Source organism: Asterias amurensis, chromosome 21 (genome assembly GCF_032118995.1).
Source record: "Asterias amurensis chromosome 21, ASM3211899v1".
Classification (NCBI taxonomy): domain Eukaryota; kingdom Metazoa; phylum Echinodermata; class Asteroidea; order Forcipulatida; family Asteriidae; genus Asterias; species Asterias amurensis.
In genome coordinates, this window is record NC_092668.1 from 10,224,806 (window position 1) to 10,240,365 (window position 15,560).

A 15,560-nucleotide genomic window follows, 5' to 3' on the forward strand; every position below is an offset into this window, starting at 1 on the left:
ACACCCCCACGTGATGTCCTCTCAACCAATCAAAATGGAGAAATTGTCCAAGGTATTTATGAATTTAAAATAATAAGTGAATAAAAGGTCAATGTTTACTTTCATGGAACAGAGAATGTGACGCTTTGATGCTTTGATACATTGTTTTATACATACACATTCAAAACCATTGGGGTTGGTAAACCATTCGGTATCATTGGGCAAACTATAACTGGTACACCATTCAGTACCCCTGGTGAAATTAAAAAAATTAGTTATATATTTAAATAATGTACCATTCAGCACCATTGCGGTAACATCATTGTGATAACATTGGTATACAATTCATACTATTGATGCCAATGGTACACACTCGGATATAAAATAACTGGAAGTTTCTATTTGCATTTTTTCCACTCTTGCTGTATAACCGTGCTATGCCCACAAGCGAAGTAAACAAAAATCAAAACCCTTATAGGCTAGGAACTGGAAACTAAATCTGGATATTCACCTCTTCAGACCCAATGTATATGTCACTACATTGAGTATTAATATAACATTTTGAAATTGGTAGCTTAGAGAAGAGATAAGTCTATTTAGGTAGTTCAGAATTAGACCTACTGAACTCCGAAGCAAACAAAAATCTAAATCCTTATGGGCAATATGAAGTACATTATAATATAAAGGATATAAACATAAAGAGGCGTATGAGACCATGTCAATCTATCCTGGATGAATACAAAGTAAACTTATTATCCGCATAAATGTGTAATTTTGTCCCCTGCTTTTGAGCATAGTTTTAATTCAATCGGCTCTGTTATTGTTATTGTAGTAATTTTGTTAACTCAACTGCATAAGTATTTCCCCGATAAGCCGAATGTAATGGTAATTACCTAGTCGACTAAAATATAACGCATTGCTATACACACTGTATTGTACTGAGCGCATAGTATAATTCACGTGCTCGCGGATAATAGTCAAGTGTCTCCACATTGCCTACCAATCAGAAGGTCTTTGTCAAAGAGCAAATCAGACAAAATCATTTGTATAACCTGATGAATTTGGCTTCAGTAGTATTTTGGTTCCCTTCTCAACAATTCAGGTACCTCCACGAACAAATCCATAGTCAACGTCAAAAGTCAAAATAATAGAACAGATCCGGAGAACCATGCTTAGTACAACACGAAAGTAACCCGACCAAAAAGGGCGGATCGAATGGCGGGTGGGCGGTCAAGGGGCAATGAGTGAACCAATCCGGAGAACCATCTGTGGAACACTGTCCAATGAATCACCTGTCAGAAAGATTTCTGGAAGTCTGGTAACAACATCGACCAGTGGTTGACACACGGTCGCCGCCCAAACTTCCTCCAATCGAATGACTCGTAAATGGGAGTTTGGGTTGGGGTTTTGTATTCTTGCAACCTGACGTCTGAAACCACACAAACGTGTTGAATAACACACTCACAACCGTGTTGATTTCCACAAGGATGCCATGCCTCAAAAATCAAACCCTTGTAGGTAAGGAGCTGGAAACTAAACCTGGATATTTACCTCTCCACCCAATGGATCTGTCGCTACATAGAGTAATAATATAACATTTTGAAATTGGTACCTTAGGGAAGATAGGCTAGTTCAGAATTAGACCTACCGAACTCCATGATGACACTGTATAGTTTAACCAAGGGTATTGAATGATGTACCAGCAACTGAAGCCAATAGTTAAACAGTTTGGGCCGATCTGATGCAAAATATTTGCGCAGTGTTGGAATTTTCATTTCACCTGCTGCATGTGGAATATTTCTTATGGCGCAATTATGTAAAGTAATATGTGCTTCGAGGCAGTTTTCTTTTAAAGGAACTGGACACTACTGATATTACTTAAAATAATTGTTAGCATAAAAACTTACTTGTTAACAATAAATGGAGAGCTGTTAATAGTATAAAGCATTGTGAGAAACGACTCTCTGAGAAGTAACATAGTTTTTGAGAAACAGATACTTTCTCACTCAACAATTAATTAAGGTATTCATTTAGATTGCAACTACAGACAGAACATGCATGTCAAGCCATATTTTTTGTATAGATCTTTTTTTTTCAAAGCTAACCTTTTTGCTTTGTGTCAAAACACCTGGTTCCCTCTTGTTTAATGGAATCCTTTGTGGCAGTTTATCTGGTTTTAAGGGATTACTCTAAATAATGAATTAACCTAAATAATAATTTGAAGGCTGTTCTTGATAAAACCCCAGGTGGGAGTTGACGTTGTACTGTTAAAAATGGTGAATGGGTTAACAATTGTGGCTAATAAATAAGTATAAATATGCAAAGCAACATGTTGTCATTGCCACTTTGTTCTCCGAAACCGGGTAAACATTATTGCCTAGTCTCTAATCTGTTTGGCATTGATGTAATTTGAGACTATGCATTGTGCATACAAATATTGTTTAGTGCGTGGTACCAACTTCACGCCCAGGTGTTAAGAGGGATTATTGATCTTTTGGTTTTACACAATCTATTTAAATTTACACTGATTGACAGTTGGAAAAGCTATTAAGATGACCACACTGTGGCACATCTCAGCATCTCCGTTGATGTAACCACTTTCTGTGATGTAAAATAAAAATGTATTAAACAAAGGAAAGAGAAACATGTGAGTGCATAGGCTTAACAACTTCGGAATTCCAGCATTTCCTCATACAAACCTCGTTAAAATCCTGGTTAACAAAATGACGTGGAATGGTCATGGCATCACAAAATTTGAAAAAAACAAAACAAGTTTCATTGTCTTCGGATTTTGGTGTTTTCGGGGGTTTAAAAGCATTTGCAATGAAATTAATTTCGTTGGAAATATGATTGAAAGAGAGAATATAATGATTTGCTTAAATATCTTTAACAAAATAATGTTTTCCTTTTACTTCTTAAACTTACATGGTCCGCCGTTTTGTTTGTTCAGAAAGTAAAGGGAAACGCAAACAATTTTAATATTTGCGTAAATCTCTGTATCCAACTTATATTCAAATGTCTTTCCAACCATATCAACTTCATGACAAACGCTTTTATTTAGCGAAAAGCGCCTATTCCAAATGCGAGGAGTCTTTTTAAAGTCTGACACACATCCCTCCGTTACCCCTTTAGTTGAGTGCAAAAGCATCCCTGTATATAGGTGACTATCGGTAGCATTTTTTCTTGCGGAAGTAGGCCTACTCACTATTCTTAAGCTGCACTTTTGGAGATTTGGTTTGTATAAAAGCTGCTCCAAAGAAGCTGGAAATTGCACCGAGTATCCTAAATGACATTTGTATTGAATAGCTATACAACTCTATAGACCTAAATGTTAATAGTTGCATCACTAGATTTTCATTTCTAGTATTTATCGAACTGGAAATCAAACTAACCGTTTGAAAATAAAATTCATGAGCTCTATGGGTCTTTAATGTTAAGTGAAAATATTTAAAAATAGTAATTATGTTACAGATTTTCTGGAGATTATGGTCCGGTATTGATATTGAGTGATTCATGAATGCAAATTTTCAACACAACAGCAAGCAAACTGGTGCCGTTTTGAGTTTTGTTATCAGTGAGCCTTCAGATTGAAACAAACCCATTTTTGTTGTCCTTATATTGAGGATGTTTTACCTATTGTCTAAAAAGAAATGGCTTTGACTTTGTGCAGGCCTATTACTTTTTAAAAAGGATTGTTTTCATGTTGGTTGCACAAAGCAGCAACAAGGAGGGACATGGATATAACCAGAAGGGATGTCCCATACAAAAAAGGTATGTTGGACTTGTACCGCTTTTAACAACGCGTTATAAATAGCTCTGCCAACATTGGTTTAATTGATTAAAACAAAGGAACAATAGATTAGTTTATGTGAACAACGAGGCCATTATCAAAGGAAACTGTCAAAACCGATACATGAGTTCGATCAGTACTATAAATGTAGCAATCGAATTTTCCCAAGTAAAGGCAACATCAGAACAAAAGGTCATGTCGTGAGGAATAATAGATCCATCCCCTGCCAAGAATTTTGTTGAACAATGCAGGACCCCACAACTATAATATGAGCTGTCAGGCTGCAATATGAGTTTGTGCTTACAGAAGAGTCCTTGTGAGGTCTCTTACACAAAGCATCAATGGAAATAGCAAGGAAATTCTTTGTTCAAAATGGAACCCCGGGTTGGGGGGGGGGGTGGTTGCGAATCCACACCCATTGTTGAGTATAGTTATATGGTTTTAGAAATAACGGGGGATAAATCTAGTTACCACCCCCTGAACACCATGATGTATAATGCAATCAATAGCAGCTGTGGCTAATAGAGTGAATAAGATTTATTGGGACCAAACTGCGTAAATTACAAGCCTTGTTGACGCCACAAAGTTTACGCTTGACTAGATTGAATCAGCTGATGTTGATATTGGATGTTATTTTTTGTTGACAACCTTGGAAATTGTATTGGGGACAAAATGTTTTTCTGATGATGCATATACCTATGGAATAAGAATTGTTTCTGGAATATTTTAACCCTCAACACCCCCACATCCTGATGGTGTTAATGTGCTAAATATAGTCTTTATAAATAAATACTTACGAAGGTTGACCATTATTGTCCCAATGCGGAATTGACGTGCCAAAAATCAATTGTACTTATGGAATTAATGGGTTAAGTTTGCCTTAATTTGTGTTATTGCCCGCAGACCTGGGTAAATTTGCAATTGTTTTTGCTAATAAATGATACAACTTGTATTCATGAGTTTCACTTAGTGCTCAAACCTATGTGGGGAGTTGCTGCACAAGCTGACAAGATGTTAAGAACGCTGATATTGGTGACGTTGCTGGGATATGTAGTTCCGGCGGCTGTTATGCAGAGAGTGAGATTTTGTTTTGCTCTTTTGAACTATTTGTGTGTTTAACATGCCATGTAAGCTTTGCATTATGTTGTCCATGTAACCAGTGCCCTGAGAGCGATTGACAACCCTTCTAATTTTCTCAACATGCACAGAAACTTGAATGCAAGTTTAAAAAAATCTCGCTATTTGTTATGTGTTTAATTTGTAAATTGTGTCAGTGCATCACTGGGTAACACTTTGCTTTAATTTGTTTCTAGTATAGATTTTGTATCGGGATAAAGAATATTGCTTGTATACCATACACCAAGCTCTGTTAAACACTCGGTGCTTTTCTGAGTCCTGTGACAAAAAGTCCTCAAGCATTTTACTCGAGTGGGATTCGAACCAACGCCAGTTGCCTTCTAGAGTGAATGTATTACCACCAAGCTTTTCTCTTGGCTCACGAGCAAGCTTGGTTGTCTAATGGTAAAACATCTGCTTCATCCTGGTTTGATCCACGGGTACCCGAGTATTATTTTCACAGAACTTGGAAAGTACTGAGCAGGTTTTTTAGCGCATGTCATACATTGGTGTAAAAGTCAAAAAAAGTATGCTTCAATATGACTTATTTAAAAGCTGTTCCGACATTTTAGTCTGAACAGTTATTTTCTGTAGATATGTTTAATTTGTTAATACTTTTGATAATATCGTTGTTTTGATTCTTTCCAAAAACCACATTGACTTAGCAAGTGACTTTTTTAAATGCTGTATGCCCCTCAAATTTTTCCCAGCAATATTTATTATTAATGTTTTTATTTATTTGCAAACTGTATGTTCACCCCACGCTGTTTTGATTAACATAAATACTAACTTTTTGAAGTTTAAAATCTCATTAGTTGTGCGATTCTGAATTGTCCAGATAATTGGGTTTCACCTAGAGGTGGCTCTGGGCTTAAGCCTATCCTAAAAATCTTGCTGCTCTGAATTGGTGGATAATTTGACATTTAAGGATTTGTTCAGCCCAGGTACAGTGACATTTTATGGGGTCACTTTGTCTCCCCTGACACTCAAATACTGGAGCTGAGTTTAAAAGTACAGGATTATGGAACTGTCTAGGCATTGGGCCTGTGATATCTTCCTCATAAAAACTAGTTTGTACTTTAAGCCCCCCCCCCGAAAGACTACATTTGCATGTATTTTTTCTTTGTCAGGAGCCGTTCACTGATTAATTTATTACCAATACTTTTGACTTCTATAAGCTCTAAAAAGCCAGCAGACTTTTAGACTGGCACATTCTTCCATGAACAAAATAATTTTAACAGAAATAACAAAAGACTCTTACAAAAATAAAAGGTGAACTTCTTATATGGAAAGCAGTATGTGATGATTTGCTGTATCATGAAAGTAGCTTCACTTTTATAGTTTGTGTAAAAAGGAGACTTGTTGCGTCTGGGACATGCCAGCTTTTATTAGTTGGATTTTACATTTGTCATTATTTGTTTCTTGCATGGATCCACTATATGCATGTAGAGTCTCGTCGTCAGACTTCATTTTTATCGCCTGTGTTTATGTTTCTGTTTGGATGAAAGTATCCTTTTCACTTTTCACAGTCTGGTTCTAACTTCTATTCCACTAGTGTATTGAACATAAGCATTAATTACTTTTATCGGATACAGGGAACATGACCAATATGGCTGCAACATTCTAAAGGTCTTTAGTTATATTATGCATCTATTTACTGTCCACTTTTATTGGCTGACTGTGCAAGGGGAAAATATTGCTCGTGGGCCCACTGTCAAATTACATTACTACAGAATGCAATCAAAACTTTATCATTAATACTAATTAATGATTTCTGTTTTTTTCCTAACCATTTCTTGGTGAGGTAAGTACTCCAATATTTCTGTACTTTATTTAAGCTCATCAATTTTTTTAATTATTATTCTCTGTATAACAATTCCAGCTTTTTAACTATGGGTTTATTTTCTGTGAGTTTTTTAAATTATTGATTGCTGTGTACAAATTCTGCATTAATTACATTGTTTACTGTATTTTCTCTTGGGTGTTTTAATTGTATGGATTTTAATAGGTTTTTTTCTTTTAATTGTTCAGCGCCCGGGAGCATGTTAACATGGATAGGTGCTTTTCAAATTTCCATTATTATTATTATTAATACTATGCTGTGTAAAGACAAAACAAGATTTATACTTTGATTAAAAGTTTTTGTTTATAGAGTTAAAGATGCTGGACACTTTGTTAACTACTTAACTACGATAATTATAAGCATAAAACGTTACTTGGTGACAAGTAATGGAGGGCTGTAGATAGTATAAAACAATGTGAGAAATAGCTTCATCTGATGTAACTTCTCACTAAAATATTTTAATTTGATTTCAAGACCTCAGAATTTGATTTTGAGGTCTCGAAATCATGCATCTGAAAGCACAAAATTTGTGCAACAAGAGCGTTTTTTCTTCCATCATTCTCTGTCAACTCCGATGACCAATTTGAGCTCAGTTTTTCACAGGTTTGTTATTTTATGCATATGTTGAGATACACCAAGTGAGAAGACTGGTCTTTGACAATATTTACCAATTGTGTCCAGTGACTTTAGTGTATAACTGTGGACGAGTAATCCTCAACATTCAGAAAAAAGATATGGGTACAATCTGGGACTTCCCAGATAGAATATGTAGTAGTGCCAAACCTTAATTAATTCGTTGGTCTAAAAAATTGTCCCAAATCATTGTTGCTCATTTCATTTGAGGCATTTGAAACAAGTATTGTAAAATTACACAGAATCACTGACAAACATTGTTTTTGTCTGTACTAAATCTCATGACGGCCTATAGGGCCTACCTATGCAATTGGGTGAATTTGTCACATTGTGTGATGTGTTAATTGAAAAGTAGAGGGTGGAATGATTTTACTTCTACAAAAACTATATGCAGTATACATGGCCCATTGTCATTGAAATAAGTTTTGTTTTAAAGAACTTGTTTCTCTGAAAGATTTTTCGTTTTTGCTCATACCACGGACAGTGCACCAAATGCAAATTACTTTGACTGATGGACGTGATTAAGTCAGTGTCACAACATTCATCTTTTGTTGTTTTTAATGAACAACTACTTATCTATATGGAACCATTTGACGCCTCATTTATTTGATTGTATGCCTCTTTAAAACATCCCGTTTCAAATCCTGGGTACTGATTGGTCAACACCAGTCCAGTATATTCCTAAATTGCATGCCAAATCATATCAACGCAATCTTGAACGTTGCAACGCATTACGTGTACAGAGCTCTGTTTCACTCTCATCTCCTTTTAAGTTAAAGTTTAAATTCGCTGAAGCCCAACCTTTTTTCCAGTTGTTCCTTTTCCTGTTTGTTGTTATTGTAGTAATATTTTCTCTTTAAAGTTAAATTATCATAGATGGTATGGTTCTGAAGGAAAACACATATGTTTTTTTTCTTCTAATATTGCTGGTTGATTTTTTGTTAACTCAATTATCTTTTATTTTTTCCATAGTTACACACAGGCAAAACATAAATTAAAAACCAACCTTTTTACCCCTCTCCACCTGGCGAAGACTTATATGAAGTGGAAAGGTTGTTATTTTGTTCACCATTGACACCGATGTGTATTATGCACTTTATATTCAGTACTTTCCTGAGCTTTGTGAAAAAAAATAATAGTAATAATACAAAAATCGACAGGCAAATCACTCTGGCTGGATTCGAATCCTACATACGATTCAAACTGCCTCTATAGCCACAAGACTAGCTCAGGAACCAAGTGGTAAGACATCTACCCAAGCAATGCAAAAATCGTCGGTTCAAGTGATTTGCCTGTGATTTCTTTCGCATAGAGTTTTGAAAGTACCGAGTATACAGTGCATAATTCCCATTGGTGTAAAGGGTGACAAAAAAAACCAGATATGTAAGTAATAACTATTTTTTTTACCCATCAGCGAAGTGTGAGGAATGTGCACCTCCTCCGCCACCTCCCAAACGTTGTCACTGGGCAAAAAGTACGCCGAGTGAATGCTGCCCTTCAAAACTGGTGTGTGAAGAACGTAAGAGGAAAATTCTAGTTTTCTTTGCCATAGATGACAACTCATTTATTTTCTTGTGCAGTGCCTTTATGTTTTATGTGTTTCTAGAAGGGAAGGTACACGTTTGGTTATTACTCAAAACAAATATTAACTTAAAAACTGACATGGTAACGAGTATTTGAGAGCTGTTGATAGTATAAAACACTGTGGGAAACGACTCTCTCTTTTTCTTAAAGGTGGTATTTCTCACTAAAATAATAAAAGGCTTCTAGCTAGAAGTCTTGTATTCCTATCTGAAAGCACATAAATTCATCCAACAAGGGTGTTTGTTTCTTTCATCATTTTCTCGCAACTTCGATGACCGATTGAGCCCAAATATTCACAGGCTTGTTATTTTATGCGTATGATGGATACACTAAGTGAGAACACTGGTCTTAGAAATTTACCAAACGTGTACAGTGTCTTTACACTAGGTAGGCAGTTGGTTTGCCGGATGTTGCTTTACTTGGAGTAAAGCAACATCCGGCAAACCAACTGGGCAAGTTTTTTTTACACACAGTAAAGCATGGTTTGCACATGCAATACTTGCTCTTATGATATGTTAACTTCTCCAGTCATCAACAAACAGATCTCAATTTCAAAGACCTGTTAAGCACGACAATTTGCTAAGCATGACATTTTTGCATTTATAAAAACGTGATTACCAACCAAATTTCTACGTGATTTTCAGGATAAGCAAACAACAGCTGAATACCACTAGCAAGAAATATGCAACAAATGCAAGTTTGGTCGGTTATCCTGGGCCCAATTTCATAGAGCTGCTTAAGCAAAGAAATTCTGCTCAAGCAAAATAATCCATGCTTAGTAAAATCAGAATACCGGCCAAGACTCCACTCAATTGTTATGCTAAGTAAACAATAGCTCAATACCAGTCACAAGCAATGTATATGGCATGAAATTTTGGCCAGTAACCTGTGTAAAATTAGCAAGCCATTTTCGTGCTTAACCAATTTTTTTGCTTAAGCAGCTCTATGAAATTGGCCCCTGTTCGTTATCAAGAAAGAAATTTAATGCTAAGCAATTTGTTTTTGCTCTGCAGCCCACTGACACTTTAATCGCACAAGGGTACAAGGGTTCAGTATTGTTTTTGTGTGTTTTTTCCAGCTCTGACTGCCTGTCGTTCAGGAGCAAAAGTGGCTAAATATTGTCCAGATTCACTCTGTGATGACACAACCTGTGAGGGTCACCCTCATGCGAAGTGTCTGATCAGTAGATGTGGAGGCTGTTCTGTCAAGTTCTATAAGCACGATGAACTTGTAAAATGTGCAGGACATAATAAAGGTAGGTGTCATGCAGGTGAAGTTTTAAAACCCAGAGCAAGCCCTCTTTTGATGTGTAAGTACATGCAGGATTGGTAATGGTCATAAAGTTAGCTTAAAACTTTTGTTTTAGCTGACGTTGGCTGAATTATAAAATATGTATCAGTGCCCATCCATGAGATATTTACTTGTGTCTGAATAGAGAAATTGATAAAGTTGAGGACAGAGGATTTGAATTACCATGGCTACAATTAAAAGAGGCTCTTCATAAAAGTGCATAATTAGAAAGAAAACTTACCATTTTTGGAGGGTGCTTTCATTCAAAGTGTTAGGAAATGTGTAGTATGACTATTATTAATATTATTGTTTTTTTGTCTTATCATGAAAAAGAAAGAAAACATTTTCCTTTGTCTTCCATAACCTTAGATCTCAATGGTTATTCTCAGGACCTCGCTCTTCCGAAAAGCGCTGCCATCTGTAACAGCTTTATCCTTAAATTTGTCTTTATTTCATCTATAATGTCTAGTAATATGGTAAAGCAAACATGATCAGTCCGAATGTTGCAGAGAAACCCCCATTAACGTCAACTGTATTGTAAAAGTACAATCTACCATCACTAGAACTACTCACTTAGTTGTATGCAAGTTCCACTTCACAGAGATTATTTTAAACTAAGTAAATTACCCTGGACAATTGAATTATTAATACAAAGGGCCCGAAGATAATTAAGTGTACAGTGTTCCTCTAGCATATGCACTCATTTAGGTTCAGTTTCATTGTTCACTGCCCGTAAAGGTGATTATGGTACACAACTCATGAAACTGATCTTGCCAATGAACTCATAATTATTTACTCTGTGTATACTGTTTTCAGTATTTTGCTTACCAGCCCACGATTGACTAACCATTCATTTGTGTTTCTTTTTCCAGAAGTCAAACCAATCTGTCCTTATCTTCCTGTTGCCACCTGCGAGCATTCACCATGTTTGTATGGTAAATGTAAGGCTGAACCAAGTGCTCCTTGTCGAGTTGACTTCTGTCAGCCATGTACAGCAGTGTTTCATGATGAAAACAATAAAGAGATGCAATGTTCCCCATCTGTCGATACTGAACCGCTGCCAGACTTTGAGTCAGACGGAGAAAAAGACCCTCTTCAAAAAGATTCTAAACCACACGGGGAGACAGAACCAGCTCAAGAAGAATTTGGACAACAACAGAGTAAACCGGCACAAGGAGAAGCAATATCACATGAGGAAAGTGAACCAGCACAAGAAGAACCTGACCAAGAACAGAATAAACCAACACTGGGAGAAACTGTACATCAACAAGAGAATGAACTAGTACAACGGGAAACAGAATCAGTGGAAGAGATTGAACCATCAACCGGAGCAGTTGAATCACAAGAGGAAAGTGACCCAGTGGGAGAAGTCGAACCATCAACTGAAGCAGTTGAATCAAAAGAGGAAAGTGAACCAACACAAGAAGAAACTGACCAAGAACAGAACAAACCAACACTGGAAGAAACTGTACATCAACAAGAGAATGAACTAGTACAACAGGAAACCGAATCAGTTGAAGAGATTGAACCATCAACTGGAGCAGTTGAATCACAAGAGGAAAGTGAACCAGTGGGAGAGATCGAACCATCAACTGGGGAAAGTGAACCAGCACAAGAAGAACCTGACCAAGAACAGAACAAACCAACACTGGGAGAAACTGTACATCAACAAGAGAATGAACTAGTACAACGGGAAACCGAATCAGTGGAAGAGATTGAACCATCAACTGGAGCAGTTGAATCACAAGAGGAAAGTGAACCAGTGGGAGAGATCGAACCATCAACTGGGGAAAGTGAACCAGCACAAGAAGAACCTGACCAAGAACAGAATAAACCAACACTGGGAGAAACTGTACATCAACAAGAGAATGAACTAGTACAACAGGAAACCGAATCAGTGGAAGAGATGGAACCATCAACCGGAGCAGTTGAATCACAAGAGGAAAGTGAACCAGCACAAGAAGAACCTGACCAAGAACAGAATAAACCAACACTGGGAGAAACTGTACATCAACAAGAGAATGAACTAGTACAACAGGAAACCGAATCAGTTGAAGAGATTGAACCATCAACTGGAGCAGTTGAATCACAAGAGGAAAGTGAACCAGTGGAAGAGATCGAACCATCAACTGGGGAAAGTGAACCAGCACAAGAAGAACCTGACCAAGAACAGAATAAACCAACACTGGGAGAAACTGTATATCAACAAGAGAATGAACTAGAACAACAGGAAACCGAATCAGTTGAAGAGATCGAACCATCAACTGGGGAAAGTGAACCAGCACAAGAAGAACCTGACCAAGACCTGAATAAACCAACACTGGGAGAAACTGTACATCGACAAGAGAATGAACTAGTACAACAGGAAACCGAATCAGTGGAAGAGATTGAACCATCAACTGGAGCAGTTGAATCACAAGAGGAAAGTGAACCAGCACAAGAAGAACCTGACCAAGAACAGAATAAACCAACACTGGGAGAAACTGTACATCAACAAGAGAATGAACTAGTACAACAGGAAACCGAATCAGTTGAAGAGATTGAACCATCAACTGGAGCAGTTGAATCACAAGAGGAAAGTGAACCAGTGGGAGAGATCGAACCATCAACTGGGGAAAGTGGACCAGCACAAGAAGAACCTGACCAAGAACAGAATAAACCAACACTGGGAGAAACTGTACATCAACAAGAGAATGAACTAGTACAACAGGAAACCGAATCAGTGGAAGAGAATGAACCATCAACCGGAGCAGTTGAATCACAAGAGGAAAGTGAACCAGCACAAGAAGAACCTGACCAAGAACAGAATAAACCAACACTGGGAGAAACTGTACATCAACAAGAGAATGAACTAGTACAACGGGAAACCGAATCAGTTGAAGACATTGAACCATCAACCGGAGCAGTTGAATCACAAGAGGAAAGTGAACCAGTGGGAGAGATCGAACCATCAACTGGGGAAAGTGAATCAGCAGAAGAAGAACCTGACCAAGAACAGAATAAACCAACACTGGGAGAAACTGTACATCAACAAGAGAATGAACTAGTACAACAGGAAACCGAATCAGTGGAAGAGATAGAACCATCAACCGGAGCAGTTGAATCACAAGAGGAAAGTGAACCAGCACAAGAAGAACCTGACCAAGAACAGAATAAACCAACACTGGGAGAAACTGTACATCAACAAGAGAATGAACTAGTACAACAGGAAACTGAATCAGTTGAAGAGATTGAACCATCAACTGGGGATAGTGAACCAGCACAAGAAGAACCTGACCAAGAACAGAATAAACCAACACTGGGAGAAACTGTACATCAACAAGAGAATGAACTAGTACAACAGGAAACCGAATCAGTTGAAGAGATCGAACCATCAACTGGAGCAGTTGAATCACAAGAGGACAGTGAACCAGCACAGGAAGAACCTGACCAAGAACAGAATAAACCTACACAGGGAGAAACTGTACATCAACAAGAGAATGAACTAGTACAACAGGAAACCGAATCAGTGGAAGAGATTGAACCATCAACTGGAGCAGTTGAACCACAAGAGGAAAGTGAACCAGCACAAGAAGAACCAGACCAAGAACAGAATAAACCAACACTGGGAGAAACTGTACATCAACAAGAGAATGAACTAGTACAACAGGAAACCGAATCAGTTGAAAAGATTGAACCATCAACTGGGGATAGTGAACCAGCACAAGAAGAACCTGACCAAGAACAGAATAAACCAACACTGGGAGAAACTGTACATCAACAAGAGAATGAACTAGTACAACAGGAAACCGAATCAGTGGAAGAGATTGAACCATCAACTGGATCAGTTGAATCACAAGAGGAAAGTGAACCAGCACATGAAGAACCTGACCAAGAACAGAACAAACCAACACTGGGAGAAACAGTACATCAACAAGAGAATGAACTAGTACAACAAGAAACCGAATCAGTTGAAGAGATTGAACCATCAACTGGAGCAGTTGAATCACAAGAGGAAAGTGTTGAATCACAAGAGGAAAGTGAACCAGTGGGAGAGATCGAACCATCAACTGGGGAAAGTGAACCAGCACAAGAAGAACCTGACCAAGAACAGGATAAACCTACACTGGGAGAAACTGTACATCAACATGAGAATGAACTAGTACAACGGGAAACCGAATCAGTTGAAGACATTGAACCATCAACTGGAGCAGTTGAATCACAAGAGGAAAGTGTTGAGTCACAAGAGGAAAGTGAACCAGTGGGAGAGATCGAACCATCAACTGGGGAAAGTGAACCAGCACAAGAAGAACCTGACCAAGAACAGGATAAACCTACACTGGGAGAAACTGTACATCAACATGAGAATGAACTAGTACAACAGGAAACCGAATCCGTTGAAGAGATTGAACCATCAACCGGAGCAGTTGAATCACAGAAGGAAAGTGAACCAACACAAGAAGAACCTGACCAAGAACAGAATAAACCAACACTGGGAGAAACTGTACATCAACAAGAGAATGAACTAGTACAACGGGAAACCGAATCAGTTGAAGACATTGAACCATCAACTGGAGCAGTTGAATCACAAGAGGAAAGTGTTGAGTCACAAGAGGAAAGTGAACCAGTGGGAGAGATCGAACCATCAACTGGGGAAAGTGAACCAGCACAAGAAGAACCTGACCAAGAACAGGATAAACCTACACTGGGAGAAACTGTACATCAACATGAGAATGAACTAGTACAACAGGAAACCGAATCCGTTGAAGAGATTGAACCATCAACCGGAGCAGTTGAATCACAGAAGGAAAGTGAACCAACACAAGAAGAACCTGACCAAGAACAGAATAAACCAACACTGGGAGAAACTGTACATCAACAAGAGAATGAACTAGTACAACGGGAAACCGAATCAGTTGAAGACATTGAACCATCAACTGGAGCAGTTGAATCACAAGAGGAAAGTGAACCAGTGGGAGAGATCGAACCATCAACTGGGGAAAGTGAACCAGGACAAGAAGAACCTTACCAAGAACAGAATAAACCAACACTGGGAGAAACTGTACATCAACAAGAGAATGAACTAGTACAACAGGAAACCGAATCAGTGGAAGAGATAGAACCATCAACCGGAGCAGTTGAATCACAAGAGGAAAGTGAACCAGTGAGAGAGATCGAACCTCAAACAGCTCAACCAGAAGGTGATTTCCTATTCCCTTTCATATATCGCCAAACAATGAGTAAAACACAATCAAGTTTTCGGTTCTAAAGTACGTTAACATAGACGGCTAATACAAAAGCTGTCATAATTATAGCAATGACAGGAACTTTTAAGTCTTTTCCTAT

The 15,560-nt window shown here is 37.9% G+C and overlaps 1 protein-coding gene across 1 annotated transcript in view; it reads left to right on the top strand.

Annotated features, from left to right (window-relative positions):
- LOC139953370 (uncharacterized) overlaps positions 1 to 15,560 on the top strand; it is a 36,592-nt gene continuing 21,032 nt past the window's right edge. Inside the window, exons 1-5 of the mRNA XM_071952877.1 lie at positions 1 to 52; positions 4,740 to 4,846; positions 8,781 to 8,880; positions 10,024 to 10,200; positions 11,108 to 15,415. Coding sequence (XP_071808978.1) covers positions 4,751 to 4,846; positions 8,781 to 8,880; positions 10,024 to 10,200; positions 11,108 to 15,415 — 4,681 coding nt within the window. The 5' untranslated portion in view covers positions 1 to 52; positions 4,740 to 4,750. The remainder of the gene's footprint in view (positions 53 to 4,739; positions 4,847 to 8,780; positions 8,881 to 10,023; positions 10,201 to 11,107; positions 15,416 to 15,560) is intronic.